Source organism: Cyanistes caeruleus, chromosome 2 (assembly GCF_971803275.1).
Source record: "Cyanistes caeruleus chromosome 2, bCyaCae1.hap1.1, whole genome shotgun sequence".
Taxonomy (NCBI): Eukaryota; Metazoa; Chordata; class Aves; order Passeriformes; family Paridae; genus Cyanistes; species Cyanistes caeruleus.
Window position 1 is genome coordinate 63519176 of NC_141702.1, and position 13437 is coordinate 63532612.

Genomic DNA, 13437 nt, shown 5'->3' on the forward strand with positions numbered 1-13437 from the left:
CCTCATTTAAATGGAGGGAGAAGTATTTCACCTGACTAGATGCATCAAAATTCTGCATAGCATCTACACCCCACAAATCCAGACTCTGGCTAGAAGTGCTGTAGGAGTCATTTGTCAGTGTTTAGATCTCAGTTCCCACCAAAAACACATAGCAGTTCAGAGTGACTAAATTCCCAAGGTCATCCATGAAAACTGCAGTTCCTGCTAGTACACACCAAGTATTTAAGGCCCTTTTTCTTCTCTTTTCCTTTGCTTTATCAGGAACTGTGCAATAACTTTCATTAGACAAAACCAAAGCATAATTTATTTTGCATTTGCATCTTTATTCTACAACACAAGCAACATAAATAGTTTATACTTTTTGTTTTAAAATATTTCCATTTCAGAATTCAGTCAGAATAAAATATACACAAAATACAATTTGCAAGCCAGCTGACAGTGACTGCCCAACCACTGGACACCCAAGGACCATACAAAGCTAGCAGCACAACAGGACGTGGTGGACATGGGGAAGTGTTCTTGTAAAGAAGAGTAGAAAGGTAGAGGGAGGAAACATGGATGAGACCAAGGGATTGCAGATAGGTATGAACTCAGCAGAAGGTAAACCCAATGTAAGCACTTGTTTGACAAGGTAATTCATAGTCTCTCTTAAGAAGTACTATTGGATCCTCCTGAATATACAGCTAGAGAGATTAAGTCCTGGGAATCGTGTTTTGTGGTAAAATGCTTCCTCTGGCAGCCATCATAATGGAAATAAAATTTTATTTATTTATTTATTTATTTATTTTTAATTTTCAAACAGAAAAGAGATCTTTGGCGAAATAGAGCGTCCACTCCCTTTGGCTTGCTTTCAGTTCTGGTTGAAGGGCCCATAGAAGTATGCTTGCAGTCTCACAAAAATGACAAAAGAGGGAGGGGAGGGGAAAAGAGGCAGAGAAGAGGAAGTGGGGGGAACTGAAAGAAGGTTCTTGCTGCTGTCATTGCATACCTTCAATCTCTTGATCCCACCTGCTCTTGCAAACAGCGTGCAGTACAGGGCTCTGTCACCACCATGCTCTGCCCTTCCTGGCTGTTCTCCCTTTGCTATTGAGTCCTCTCTTCCTCTGCAGACTGGGGGGCTCAGGGGTCACAGCCTGATTGTGGAGGAGATATTTGTCCCTTGCTTGAGCCTGTGTACCTGTGCCTGTGTGCCAGCTCCGCTCTCTCGCTGCAGCTCGCTGCTTGAGGAAGTGTGGCACTTCACCACAGCCCAGATGGACCAAATGCATGGACAGGAAACAGGGCCCTGATGCTCCATGGGAGGCAGACAAAATTTATCAAAGTACATAAACTACCTTTGGAAAAGTGAGATGCTGGGGTAAAAGGATTGAATAGATCCTGTTGCCATGTTTCTTAACCAAAAATGCATTCCATAAACTCAGCTCCCTGACTCAATGTGGCAGTGTAGACTATGCAAACCTCAACTTGTGATTTTGCCAAAAATTGGAATTTGAGGGATCTGGTTCCACAGGCGAGCTCATTATTGCATTAATCCAGGATCATACAGCATAGCTCCACTAATATCCACAGAATTAGGGCATTTCTTCTTCCCTCTGCTTTTAGTTTTCAGCTTGGAGACCTCTGAGCACTAAGTGAAAAGACTGATGCACACTTTAAACCATATGTGTTTTCATTTTTCCTTTTTAAAAAGCCAGCACCGCATGTGTGGCCAAAACAGTTTAGTGTCATATATAAAGTATGTGTTCTGAGGGGAATTCGTAGAAATTACTTCTTCCTTGCAGTTGTACAACTTCTGGAGTCCCAGGCATGTTGCTGGTGAGGGCTGCTGAGACCCTTTGGTGATATCCCTATAGAAACTCCGCTCAAGTTAGGGAGGCTCAGTGAAGAGGGATCTCTAGCTGCCACATGCTTTTATCTAAATTGCATAAAATCCAACATTTGTGCTTCTTTGCAATGGTAAATTGGTCCTTTACAATAAAAGAAGAGAAACTTCTTTTGGTAAATTGATGGTATAATCTTACTTCTTTAACAAATGTGGAATGATCAGCAACTGAAAAAAAACCTATTTCATGTCGTAACCATGATGAGCCCTCTACAAAGGTCTTCCCATAAATTACTGTGTCTGGAATAATGAATAAATAGCCTGCTTAAACTCCTTAGACATATTACAGTATAAAAGTGGGGTGAAAAAAGGGGAAGCACTTCACTTTTCTTGTGAATTAAAAACAATTTAGCACTGAGAAATGGCATTTCTAGAAAGGATTGCTGAAGGTGACAATAGCCAAACCACATGCACAATTTCTCAACAGTTTCTATACAGACAAGCTAGGTAAAAAATAAATCGCTTTGGCTTGCTGGATCTGTGCAAAAGTGAGGGTTCTAGTTTTGCAGTACAGGACTGTGAGTCTGTGTGCTGGTTCCTGTGGATTTTTCAAGCAGGAGGTGTATGGAGGACAGCAGTAGAGAGGGTGATACAAAGAACTTAACAGGACTCCCCCTTTCCTGAGAACTCGTGGACCCATATGTAGGGATTGAAGGATTCAAGGACTGAGTCCTGAGTATTAAAGATCCATCCCTAGCTATTTAGCTTCCACTGATTTCAACAGCTTCAGCACTTTGAGTGTGGGCCCAAGCTGTGAAGAAAGGTACAAAGTGCAGGCAGCACATGGAGCTGGACTCTACTTTCTAACCTGTTTGCTGCTCGATTTCATGCTGTGCTGGGCTCTGCAGCGCTGATACCAACACTGAGATGCTGCTATATAAAGTACAGGTGAAGGGTGCACATGGTACTTAGAGGTGGGGATTTTATCTTTGGTGAGTGAGGATTTGTCAGTGAATTTTACATGAAGAATTAAGTTTTAAACAAAACTTGAAGCTCAAACTGAAAGGGAAAGCACCTTACAAGTCACAGGTGTAAACTGTGCTTGGCCTTGACATGTGCAAGCTAGAGTGCAGAGGATGTGAATTTTTCATCTGTGATGAGGCAAAAGCTGTGTTGCCTGTGCTGAGAGTTGTACAAGGAAAGTATTGCCCAGGTCTGTGTAAATCTTTTTCCAGTAATTCTTTCTATATGGTAAAATAAGTCAGTTATTCCCAAATGAGTGTTTATCCCTAGGAAAGTATTAAATCTGTATTTTAACATCATAAAGACATGAAAGCATGTTAACCAAGAGATAGTGGTGTTAATTTAATGGCTGCTGAATGCTCAGAAAAGGTACCAGAATAACTGTGTTAACCACTGCTGGTGTGACACAAATACATAACACACCAGATAAGCATATTACTAATGGGGATAGCTCTCCGAAAATATGCTGAATGCCCAGAATATGGCAGTGTTTGGAGCTACAGCTATCTGTACATAACACATCAATCATCTCATATGACTGCATATGTTCACAGTGCAGAATGAAGTGCAAACATATGCACTGACCTGAGACCATGTACATTGGGGTCAAACCTTGCACCTGTTCTGTAGGAAAAGGACTGCTTTCCTGATGAATGCTTTTAAGTTTTTAAATATTTGCACAGTGATGAGCTATTTCAGGTGCTTAAAGGTAGTTGGTGCTGGGCAGCAGCAACTTTCTCTGTTAGCAACTGCCTGCAAAATTTTAATGAGATGTCCTTGCCTCTGCTGGCTGCGGTGGCCCTGAGGAAGGCAGTGTGAATTAGGCAAAGGCAGCAGAGGTGCCGCTCTGGTACCTGAGAAGGATGTCAAGCTACCACGTCTTCTTTTTTAGAGCATTTCAGCTGAACAAAATTTACTGGGCAATCATTTTTAAAAACAACTGGCCAGTTCAGTAAAAAAAATTCAAACCCAACTCTTATAGAAAGTAATGTGACAAAAAAGTAAGGGCAAGAAAAGAGAAGAATGTGGTCATTAACCAAGGCAAAGAGAAAGACCAAGCTAAGGCTGTAAAGCAGAGTGACTGGTTTGCTCAAGGTTCGGATGTTTGGTTCAAGAGTAAAGCCGCCATGCATGAGGTTATAGAGCTAACAGTAAAGATTTGAGTGGGATACATGTGTATCCCATGTAATACACATGTGGATACAAGGATGCTACCACTACTGGCTGAGGTGCTTCCCCACTCACAAGGAGAAAGCAGAAAAGCCACTGTAGCATGGACATGTACCTGGACACAAGTGGGATGTGCAGAATTCCCCTTCTGAGGCTTAGGACAGGCTGGTGCCAGTCCCCTTTTCCTGGGACTGTTCTGGCAGATTTCTCCTTTGGGCTAAAAGCTTGCTTTATGAGGTCTGAAGGTACCATGCTGGCAGTCATGAGCCATGAAACAGGCCACACAGGACCTATGAAATGGTGACTTCACACATTCATTATTCTACTTCTTTGGGGCTTACCAATGTCTATAGCTAAACTAGCAGAAAAATTGCTGAGAATCCGATGAACCAACTAACATTTTTTAATTTGTTTATGTTTTAAAGGTACATCAGAAAGCTTCAGCTTCTACATCTCATGGTTGTGGTTACTGAAGTGGCCATGGACCACTCCCCTCACCTGGTTAGCATTTTATATACACAAGGAAAAGGAAGAGCAGCACATGCTGAACTTCTCTCTGTAATGTCCGCTGCTTCAAATATTCCTTCTTCCCTCCTTCTAAATTATATTTCTGGAATTACTCAAAGTTACTTATGACCTTTTAGGGAGGGGTGTTAATGAGCAGAGGCACTGAGGGTGACAATGGGCACTTAGTGCATAATTTAAAGGACAAAGTTCAAAACAGGCTGACAGCAACATAGCAAATTTATTTGTCCTCATTTTCCACTGTGGTATTTGTAGTGTAAATAGTTAAAATAAAATCACATTTTAGATCAAGATGGTGGCCAATTAGGTAACACCAAGTTATACTGTGCTCATGGGCTTGAGGGAGATGGTGGTAATGGGATTGTCACTCCTAAACATTTTTTTTCTGATTTACAGAAGGATTTTGCAACCACAATGCAACCATGGCATTTCCTAGATTCTAGGACCTCTTCTGATTATTTCACTAGTACTGCTATCAATTTTATTTTCCCTGCATAATTTAGGAATTTGCTTTAGTTTTAGATCAGTACAGCAAGGATCTGCATCCATTCAATGCATTTATAATGAAACCCATCAGAGTTGGCTGCTTTAAACATAGTTTATTATTATGATTTCTGTTGTTGACTAATTAACATACTGCTTTAAAAGCAGTTCTGTATAGATGCCAAATGAAAACTTTAAGAAAAAATGTAATCACACTTTTACTCTATCTAAAGATGTATAAGAAAAACATGGCAACAGAAATCAAACAGTGCTACTACTCTCCCAGATACCAAAGCCTAATCTAACCTGTCCCCTGTTGGGGGAAAATTGACAATTGAAAACATTGTTGAATTAGTAATTCAAAAAATCAGTTTAGGTGGTAGAAAAGAGTTGTTTTTACAGAATTTTTATGTCCTTTAAAGAATTTAGCAAAGGGAACATTTTAAAGAAAGGGAAACAGCATGAGTGGCACTACAGAAAGTTACGGGACAAATACTCCCTGCACAAGACTAGCATGTGACAAATGGGAAGCAGGCAATGGGAAAAGGCAGGAAGATAATGTCAGGCTCTTTGTAAACAAAGCAGCTTGGGAGATGGCTGTTCAGTGGAGCCTCTTGGCTCCCTGTTTTTCCAGGTTTAAGAGCTAAAAGTAGTTAGTTGTGCAAAATCCAGGCCTTATATAAAGAGATGATATTTTTAGGATGCTTTGGAGCAGGGACTAAAGCTGTATATTTAGTTGGCATGCACATATTAAAAGCCTTGGGAGAACAGCATTTAGGGGTCACCCAAAATTAAAATCAACTAATTTTCAACAAGTTACCAACAAATCAACAAATGATATAGCATGGGAGTACAAGGTGAAATTTCCCAAGGGCTGTGACACAACTTGTGCAGCAAGGTAACCCTTTGCTTTGTATCGTGTGAAAAGCATCACATATGCGTTTGACAACACAATAGTCAATCCTCCCCCTTCTCCTCCCTCTTAATAACAGCACATTGCAATAGTCCCAGTAGGAGTGCTGCATGGAGGGGGAATGTACTTCCATGAGGATCTGTCCTTTTCTATTTACAGCAGCAGACAAGAAATGAAAGAGAAACAGGAAATATACCTCCCTTTCATACTATTTTCCATCTTGCTTCAGCTCTGAGTGATAGGCTACATTTAACAAAGGTGATAAGGGTGTTCCTGGCTTCAGCAGCTCTATATAAACAAACATAAATTTCCAGTAGAATGACAGCTGCAGTGGCACTTAAACTGGAACACTGTACCTCTACTCTGCTTAAAAGAATACTGGACACTGGCACATGCTGGTATTTGCTGTGGTGTGTCTTCCCCACAGCTTCACAGGAAAGAGCAAAACAAACTTCCCTTTTGCCCTTAGAGGGAATTAAACATGTGGCAAAATGCTCAGCTGTAGGCATAGGTGAAGAGGCAGCCAGGGTGGTGTTGCAGAGAGGGCAGTTTGACAGCGCCATTTCTCTTCGAGCAATACTCCATAAGAGCAATGAAAGGATCAATAGTCTCTACTTGGTTCACTCATTTTAGACCTGGGATTCTTTAGCTACTCCAAATGTGACTTCAGAGACTCTTCTTGGAAAAAAATGAATTTCCACTTTCTAATGAGTGGCACATTTAGTTACTACAATAATCTTTAGTTGGCTATCCTCTCGCATGCCAATTTTTGAAGGGAAGATGTTAACCTAAAAAATGTCACCTTCTTCCTTGTCCTATAGCCCCACCTTTTCACTGACTTGTATTTACTTATTTATTTTTTAAGTTAAATAGGTTTACTGACCTGGTTTGACATCCACATGACAGTTGCACTCACAGCTAATTTCAAGTGTGGAAGTTCTGCTGCAGTTTCTGGTGGCTCCCACTGCTGAAAATTTGAATTAAAATGATGCCCATGAAATGTATCATCTCTTCTGGTAGGAGCCTGATTTATGGACAGGTTCTGGGCCCATGCCAGATCCTCTACACAGACTCATGCTTTGCCTCCTTTGCTAGTGTGAGTGAGGGACACACAATCTCAGGTGGATAGACAATATAAACTGACAATTTATCACCAACAAACAGGCAATTGATGAACCCCAAGTACTTCTTTGCTGTATACCTTGAATGTCTTCTGCCCTTTGCAACAGAGCACAGCTTGGTTTAAATGATGATATCGTAAACTCGGCCCACTCTTCCCAGCCATTCCCGCACTGCCTGGCGGACACGGATATCTGTCACGTGGCAAGTCAGTTGGCTGATACAGGGAAACACTGCTGGCTGCAGGGCTGTGAAAGTTTGGTCTGGCAGAGCCTGAATCTGGTTGAGAACTGTCAGCACCATGTTGGTCCATGCCTATGAAGAAATTTGATTTAAAAAAACCTCTTTAGAAGACCTTTCTAAATAGATGAGCCCATTGACTGAGACAGAAAATAAGGCATCTGGTGGTTGCAGCCTCATGAAGCAGACTGAGTAATGCCAGCATATTCATTTAATGTTCACTGTGACTTCCTAAACCACATTCAGTAGCACTAAGTCATTATTTGACTTTGAATTGCAGGCATCATGCTTACCCTTTCCTTTTTTTTGTCCCATAGTGAACAAAAATCTGTCAAGTTTGATGCTTTCACTGATTTGTGCACTTGGACATGCAAACAGCAAGCTGTTTAGCAGAAGAACCACTATTTTTCTCTGGAATTAACAAAAAAACCCCATTCTTAAGTACAAAACCAATGTGACAAGCAGCATGGCAAAAGCCTTCAGTGGGCTACAACCCATAGCAGTAAGTAATGAGTTTGCTGTAGGCAGTCAGTTCTCAGGATTAAGGGCAGCTTTGGCCCCAGTCATAGAAACACTCTTGAAAGCTGAACTAGTATATGCCTGATGACACTTCCCTGAAGACTTTCTTTTAATAGGACAGAATCAGACTTTTATTAATTCCAGCTCCTGATTCACTCTTCATCATTAGGACTTCATTATATAATACAATATTTAACATAAATATTATAATAATATATTAAAAAATAGGTATATTTTTATTTATTGTTATTATTATTAGCCTTCTACAAGAATGTCCTACCTGTATCTGGGCCTCTGCATCTCTAATAGATATATTCAGGGAGCTGACTGTGGACCCTGAACGGGGTCTCTTCTCTTGTCTCAGGATCTCTGGACCAGCACTGAATGAATGCCTCATCTGACCTTGATCTAGAAGATGTTGTGGCCGTTGGAGTACAGGTGAGTCTGGTCCTCTTGAACCCAGGAGTTCCCCTTTCTTTTCCACTTTGACCTCTTTGGTGAAGGATGTCATGGCCTGTTGCTGCTTTCTCTTCTTGTATTCTGTCATAAACTTGGAGATTGTTTTGTCAGTGGCTATGGTGTAGATTTTGTTGCCAGCACTCTCCCACCATTCTTTTTTCTTGGTTTGCTCTTTTTTCTCTGGTTTAGGACTCAGGGGTGGGGGTAGCAGCAATATTTCTCCACTCCCTCCTCGAGGTGTCAAGCTGTCTCCCAGTTGGTCCCGGATTTGACTTCGGTCATCTTCTGATGGTGTGTCCTTTCCAGATAGCCCTCCAGTTGATGGGGTGGAGGTTTCTGAGTGAAAAGATGGTAAAATGAAAAAAGAGTCACCTTTGAACACTGGAGGCTCCTCTACATTATTCTCCAGGTCCAGATGCATTTGGATGTAGTTATTGCACAGTTCCATGCAGAGCTTGTGAAGCCGTTTGATCAGCCATCCCCAGTCTGCATTGCTGACAGGCTGGACGCTCAAAGATGGGATTCGGGCCCTCCACTGCCGCTTCTCCTTCCCTCGCGGGGGACTGACCTGGGCAGTTTCTTCAAAAATGTCCTCGTCTTCTGAAGAGCACTGCTGTGATGAGTCTGTGCTTCTCTCATCATCTTCAAAGAGGATCTTTTTCACTTGCTCTGCAGTGATGTTCTCCTGGTTTGTCAGGATTGCACAAACCAAGGCATGGAAGTAGATATTGAAGCTCATTGCTGATTGGCGATACAAGTTGGCAGCTCCACTAATGCCAGACACTTTCTTCAACAAACACTTCAGCCCAGGTCTGGTGTCAAACTCTCTGGCTGTTCTGTAGGAGTCCAGGAGTAAGTCAAAGATGACTGCTAGGTTTTGCATGGAGATGTACCTGAGAAAACCAGCCAACTTGTTTTCTGGTACTTGTATTGCCATTTTCTCCTCCAAGTTAGAAGGGCCTTTCACAAATTCTTCCAGTAAGATGTCATATAAATTCTGGAGCAGTACTTGGTGGGACAGCAAGCTCACCACTATTGTCCTGAATGGAATACTTGGTAAACCAAGCATGGGAAGGAAAAAATCATAGCATATTAAAACGGTGCATTGTGCTTGTACTAGGAATAAAAGTCAGATATTTCAGCCTGCTATAACTGAAGAATTTATTAACACACAAATTATTCCTCCACCAAAGGTCAGACAACCTTTATTTTGCCATGACAAATTGAGGCCAAAACTAGTTTGCTACTTGGTTTCCCTTTCCACTAATGCCCAGGAGTACTTCTTAAAAATAAACCATGAAGAGTTATCCAACCAACAAAGAAACATGTACAGAAACATCAGCAGTGCAATGCAGCATGCAAAGAAGCTGAAGTCTGGCTGAAGGCACATTTCACTGCTTGCTCCCAAGACTTCAGCTTGAACACTGAGAGCCTAGCATGGAAATACCTATTCCTAACCCTGTTCCTCACAAATGATACTGGGTGATTCTTAGCTGTGCTCCTGTTAGAGGGATGCTGGGAGCTGATTTTTGATTTTCACAGGGGACACAGGAATGGCAAATGCCTCCAGCCAAAGTTTTCAGGTCTTTCGCCACTAAATTGCACTGAGAGGCTTACAGGCAAGGAAGGCTTGGAAGAAAGACAGCCCTGTTGTTTGGTACCTCATGGATTTCAAATGATAAATCGATACATTTATAATATATCTTGATATATATATAATACAATATATATCTTAATTTAATATATCTTGAGGTCTTTTTAAAAGGTCTTTATGTAAGGGCAATGTTTTAAATGGAGCTGATGCACATAATAATACTTTGATGTGATGGGTCAAGTTTTAATTAGCACAGTTATCAAGTAAGGAAGAGATTTTCAGTTTGCTTGCAATACTGAAGTTTTAGGTCTGAGTCAAAGCAAATCGTCACAAAACATGAGAGGTTCAGTTGTAGACTGAACTGCAAAAATTATTACGCTTTCATTAAACAACTTTCAGAAGTGTTTGGGAATACCAACACAAAAAGCCAAATATTAATTTTTTTTGAGAAATCCTATCAAGACCCAAATTTGAGAATACTACATTTAAAACAAAGTTCAGGGAAAACTACTCTTTGTTCCTTTGTTTGACATTCTCTGTGTCAGTTTGCCTACCATGGCACAGCTGTCAGTCAGTGCTGACACATCAGTAAAATTTAGTAGTCTTACTATTCGACAGTGATAAAATGTTGATGACTCTCACATACAGTTGAGCTCTTTATGGGGAAGCAGTTTTCTGCTGTAAAAATCATTACAGGCGCTGACTCAGAAAAGCTCTTAAGAGCATATATAAAGTTAAATGAGAGCTTGCAGTGATTTCAAGCAACAAATCCTGTTCCAAAAGCAGGCTCAGGAATGAAGCAGATCTGCTTTCCTTGTAATAGCCAAAAAAGCAATTTACAAGGACAGTGTAAAGTACTGCTCAGTCCCAAAAGAAACTGGTAGAGAACTACAGGTGAAAGCACAGTGTCAAAGCTGGTTAAGGATAGTATTTTCTTATTCTGCCCAAAGTTTCAAACTGAAATATAAGATTACTTTTTAGGAAGAAGAAAAGCTCCCTTACCCCAGCTTCCTGTGAAACGATGCAGCATTAAGGAAACAAAACCAAAAGGGAGAAGTGAAACCCTGCTAAGGTTAAAGTAAAACTTCGGAAAGGCCACATTTACTAACACGCATGATTGCCATATTACTGCACTGCTGTAGCAAATAATATGAAAACAGTGGCACAGTCAACTTTTGAGCTGTGTTTCAGTGAAAAAATGAGCATTGCTGGGATAACACTTGGGTATGGGCATATACACCTTTAGCAGTTGGTTGGACAAAGCACAGTGTGAGAGCATTCAGAGTTTGTACTAATTGCAAGCTTTATTTATTTGTTTAAAGACAAGCAAGATCCTTGCTACCCTTACAAACACAGCATGTTAGGTTGCATGGTCTTATGTGCTGTGAGATGTGAATATTCCAGTCTTTTGCTTTGCATTCATAGTAACAACGAGAATGACCTGCTAGCCTTTGGATAAAGCAGGTATTTTCCCCTATAAAGGAGCAGTTTAACCTGTGATCTCAAGCTTTCTTTGTCTCAGTGCAGGGCCCTGCTCTCTGATGGTGAGGCAACAGCACCTGCTCTTGGGGGAAAACTTCTATACAGCAGTGTAAGAATACAGACATCTTGCATGGTCTTTCTTCCTGCCCATCCAAAGAAGGACCATCACATTCTGGCTCCTTGTTGCAAGCAATAGTTTAGATTTGAATGGTATAAAACCATGCTTGGTATCTCGTAAAAGACAATTTCATGCCATTGCATACCTTGCAATACAAACACAAACCCTGAATGCAGAATTCTGATTCTTGGCCCAAATGATGGTACAGTAGTTGTTTAAACAACCAAGTGCAAGCAAGAGGAAATGTTCTTTCACAGGATCAGACTGTAGTGCAAATAGATGAGTTTTTCAGGTGGTAACATAACAGAATGACTTCCACAAAAATAATGTGCCAAGCGAAAACAACGCTCCCTAGCTCAATTTTGAGAGTTTTTGCGGTTTTGGATGTGGTCTCTTCAGTTTATAATGCCCCAGTTTATCCATCTTTTTCTACCTTCTTAACCAAGTAATTTTGAATTAAAAAGACCCTCGGTGATGCAGACATTGCATTTTCTAGGTATGACTAAAAACACAACAGTGTCACAAAACCTAATTTGATTGGTGTATTTGTTTCTGTTGATGAGCCCTATGGAGAGGTATGATTTACCAGGCTCAGTTCACATCTCTTCCTGTCCAGCACTATTTTTATCTTGCTTTTAGTGACACAGTGTCTTCCTTGGAAGATGTTTTACCTTCTCTGGTTATGCCCATTTGGTTTCTTATCTGGTGGCAGGTCAATGATGAGCACACATGACTGGGCGTGTTCAAACCCTTCCTTGTTGCTAGGGGTTTTTGGGGAGCACTGAGTCTCTAGCATGAAGACCTAGAAAACAAGAAGTTAAATAAAACAATCGGTTTAGCACTTGCAGTGGGTCCAGGGGAGGAAGGGATGGGAATAGGATTCCCTGCAGTGTGAAATATTTGTCATACTGAATTATTTTACAGTGATAGAGAGAATGCAAGGTATCTCCCCAAGCAGAGCTTTCGTGGAGTATGCTACTTTGGTAAAACAGCAGTGGGCTATCTCCAGACATCCAGTGGGGTGCAGGGGAAAGAACAGACATATTTTCCTTTGAACCTGTAAAAGGCATAACCCTAAATGCCAAACCAAGCTTTCTGCTGTCTGTATGCTTCTGTCTGAAAGTATCATGTACAGTGGAGACAAGGACCTGTTTGCACAGTTAGCCAGTTGCATCTAGAAAGGTCGGTTGTCAGAAGGATTATTTTCAGCCATGAAGATACAACAGACACCTAATATGCAATCATTTGGGGGTGTGTTGTGGTTTAACCAAAGACTAAACTAAATACCAAGCAGCCACGAACTTACCACACCCCACAACCCCATCCCTCTCAAGGATGGGGAAGGGAAGGGAATCAGGGAAAAAAAAGATAAACCCCATGAGTTGATATAAGAATGGTTTAATAATTCAAAAAAAAAAAATACAGTAATATCAACCACCACCACAAAAAGTGAGAAAACAAAAAAATAAGAGAGAGAGAGAGATAAACTTGCACAGTACAGTTGCTCATCACCCAAAGACTGATGATGCCCAGCCTGTTCCTGATCAGCCCCTCTCAGACAAACTCCCCTCATTTACATACTGAGCATGACACTCTGTGGTATGGGATATCCCTCTAGCCAGTCTCCATCAGCTGTCCTGGCCATGCTCCCCCCCAGGCTTCTCATGCGCCTCCTTACTGGCGGAGGATGGAAAACTGAATGGTCCTGGACAATTTGCTATTCAGCAACAACAAGAACATCAGTGTGTTATCAACATTATTCTCATACTAAGTTCCACAGCACTGTACCAACTACTAGGAAGAAAATTAACTCCATCCCAACCAAAATCAGTTCAGTGGGAAATAGGGAAACAGCTCTCAGTTGCTTTTGCTTTGTTTTGTAGCTTCATAGTCGTGGCAAATTCTCACTGAGGAGGACTCAGGGAGTGCCACTCTTAGTGTCAACAAGAAAAGTATTAATGTTACATTCC

General features: G+C 41.1%; 1 protein-coding gene across 9 annotated transcripts in view; it reads right to left on the bottom strand.

Moving 5' to 3' along the window:
* Positions 1 to 302: 302 nt before the first annotated feature.
* ARFGEF3 (ARFGEF family member 3) overlaps positions 303 to 13437 on the bottom strand; it is an 88860-nt gene continuing 75725 nt past the window's right edge. For 6 of the 9 annotated variants that reach the window (XM_086877463.1, XM_086877460.1, XM_086877459.1 and 3 more), the window contains 3 exons: positions 12139 to 12269; positions 8095 to 9325; positions 303 to 7370 (listed from right to left, as the gene is read on the bottom strand). In XM_086877463.1, the coding sequence (XP_086733589.1) occupies positions 7179 to 7370; positions 8095 to 9325; positions 12139 to 12269 (1554 nt within the window). In that variant the 3' untranslated portion in view covers positions 303 to 7178. The remainder of the gene's footprint in view (positions 7371 to 8094; positions 9326 to 12138; positions 12270 to 13437) is intronic. The other 3 variants (XR_015283301.1, XR_015283300.1, XR_015283299.1) reach the window with 1 other exon arrangement.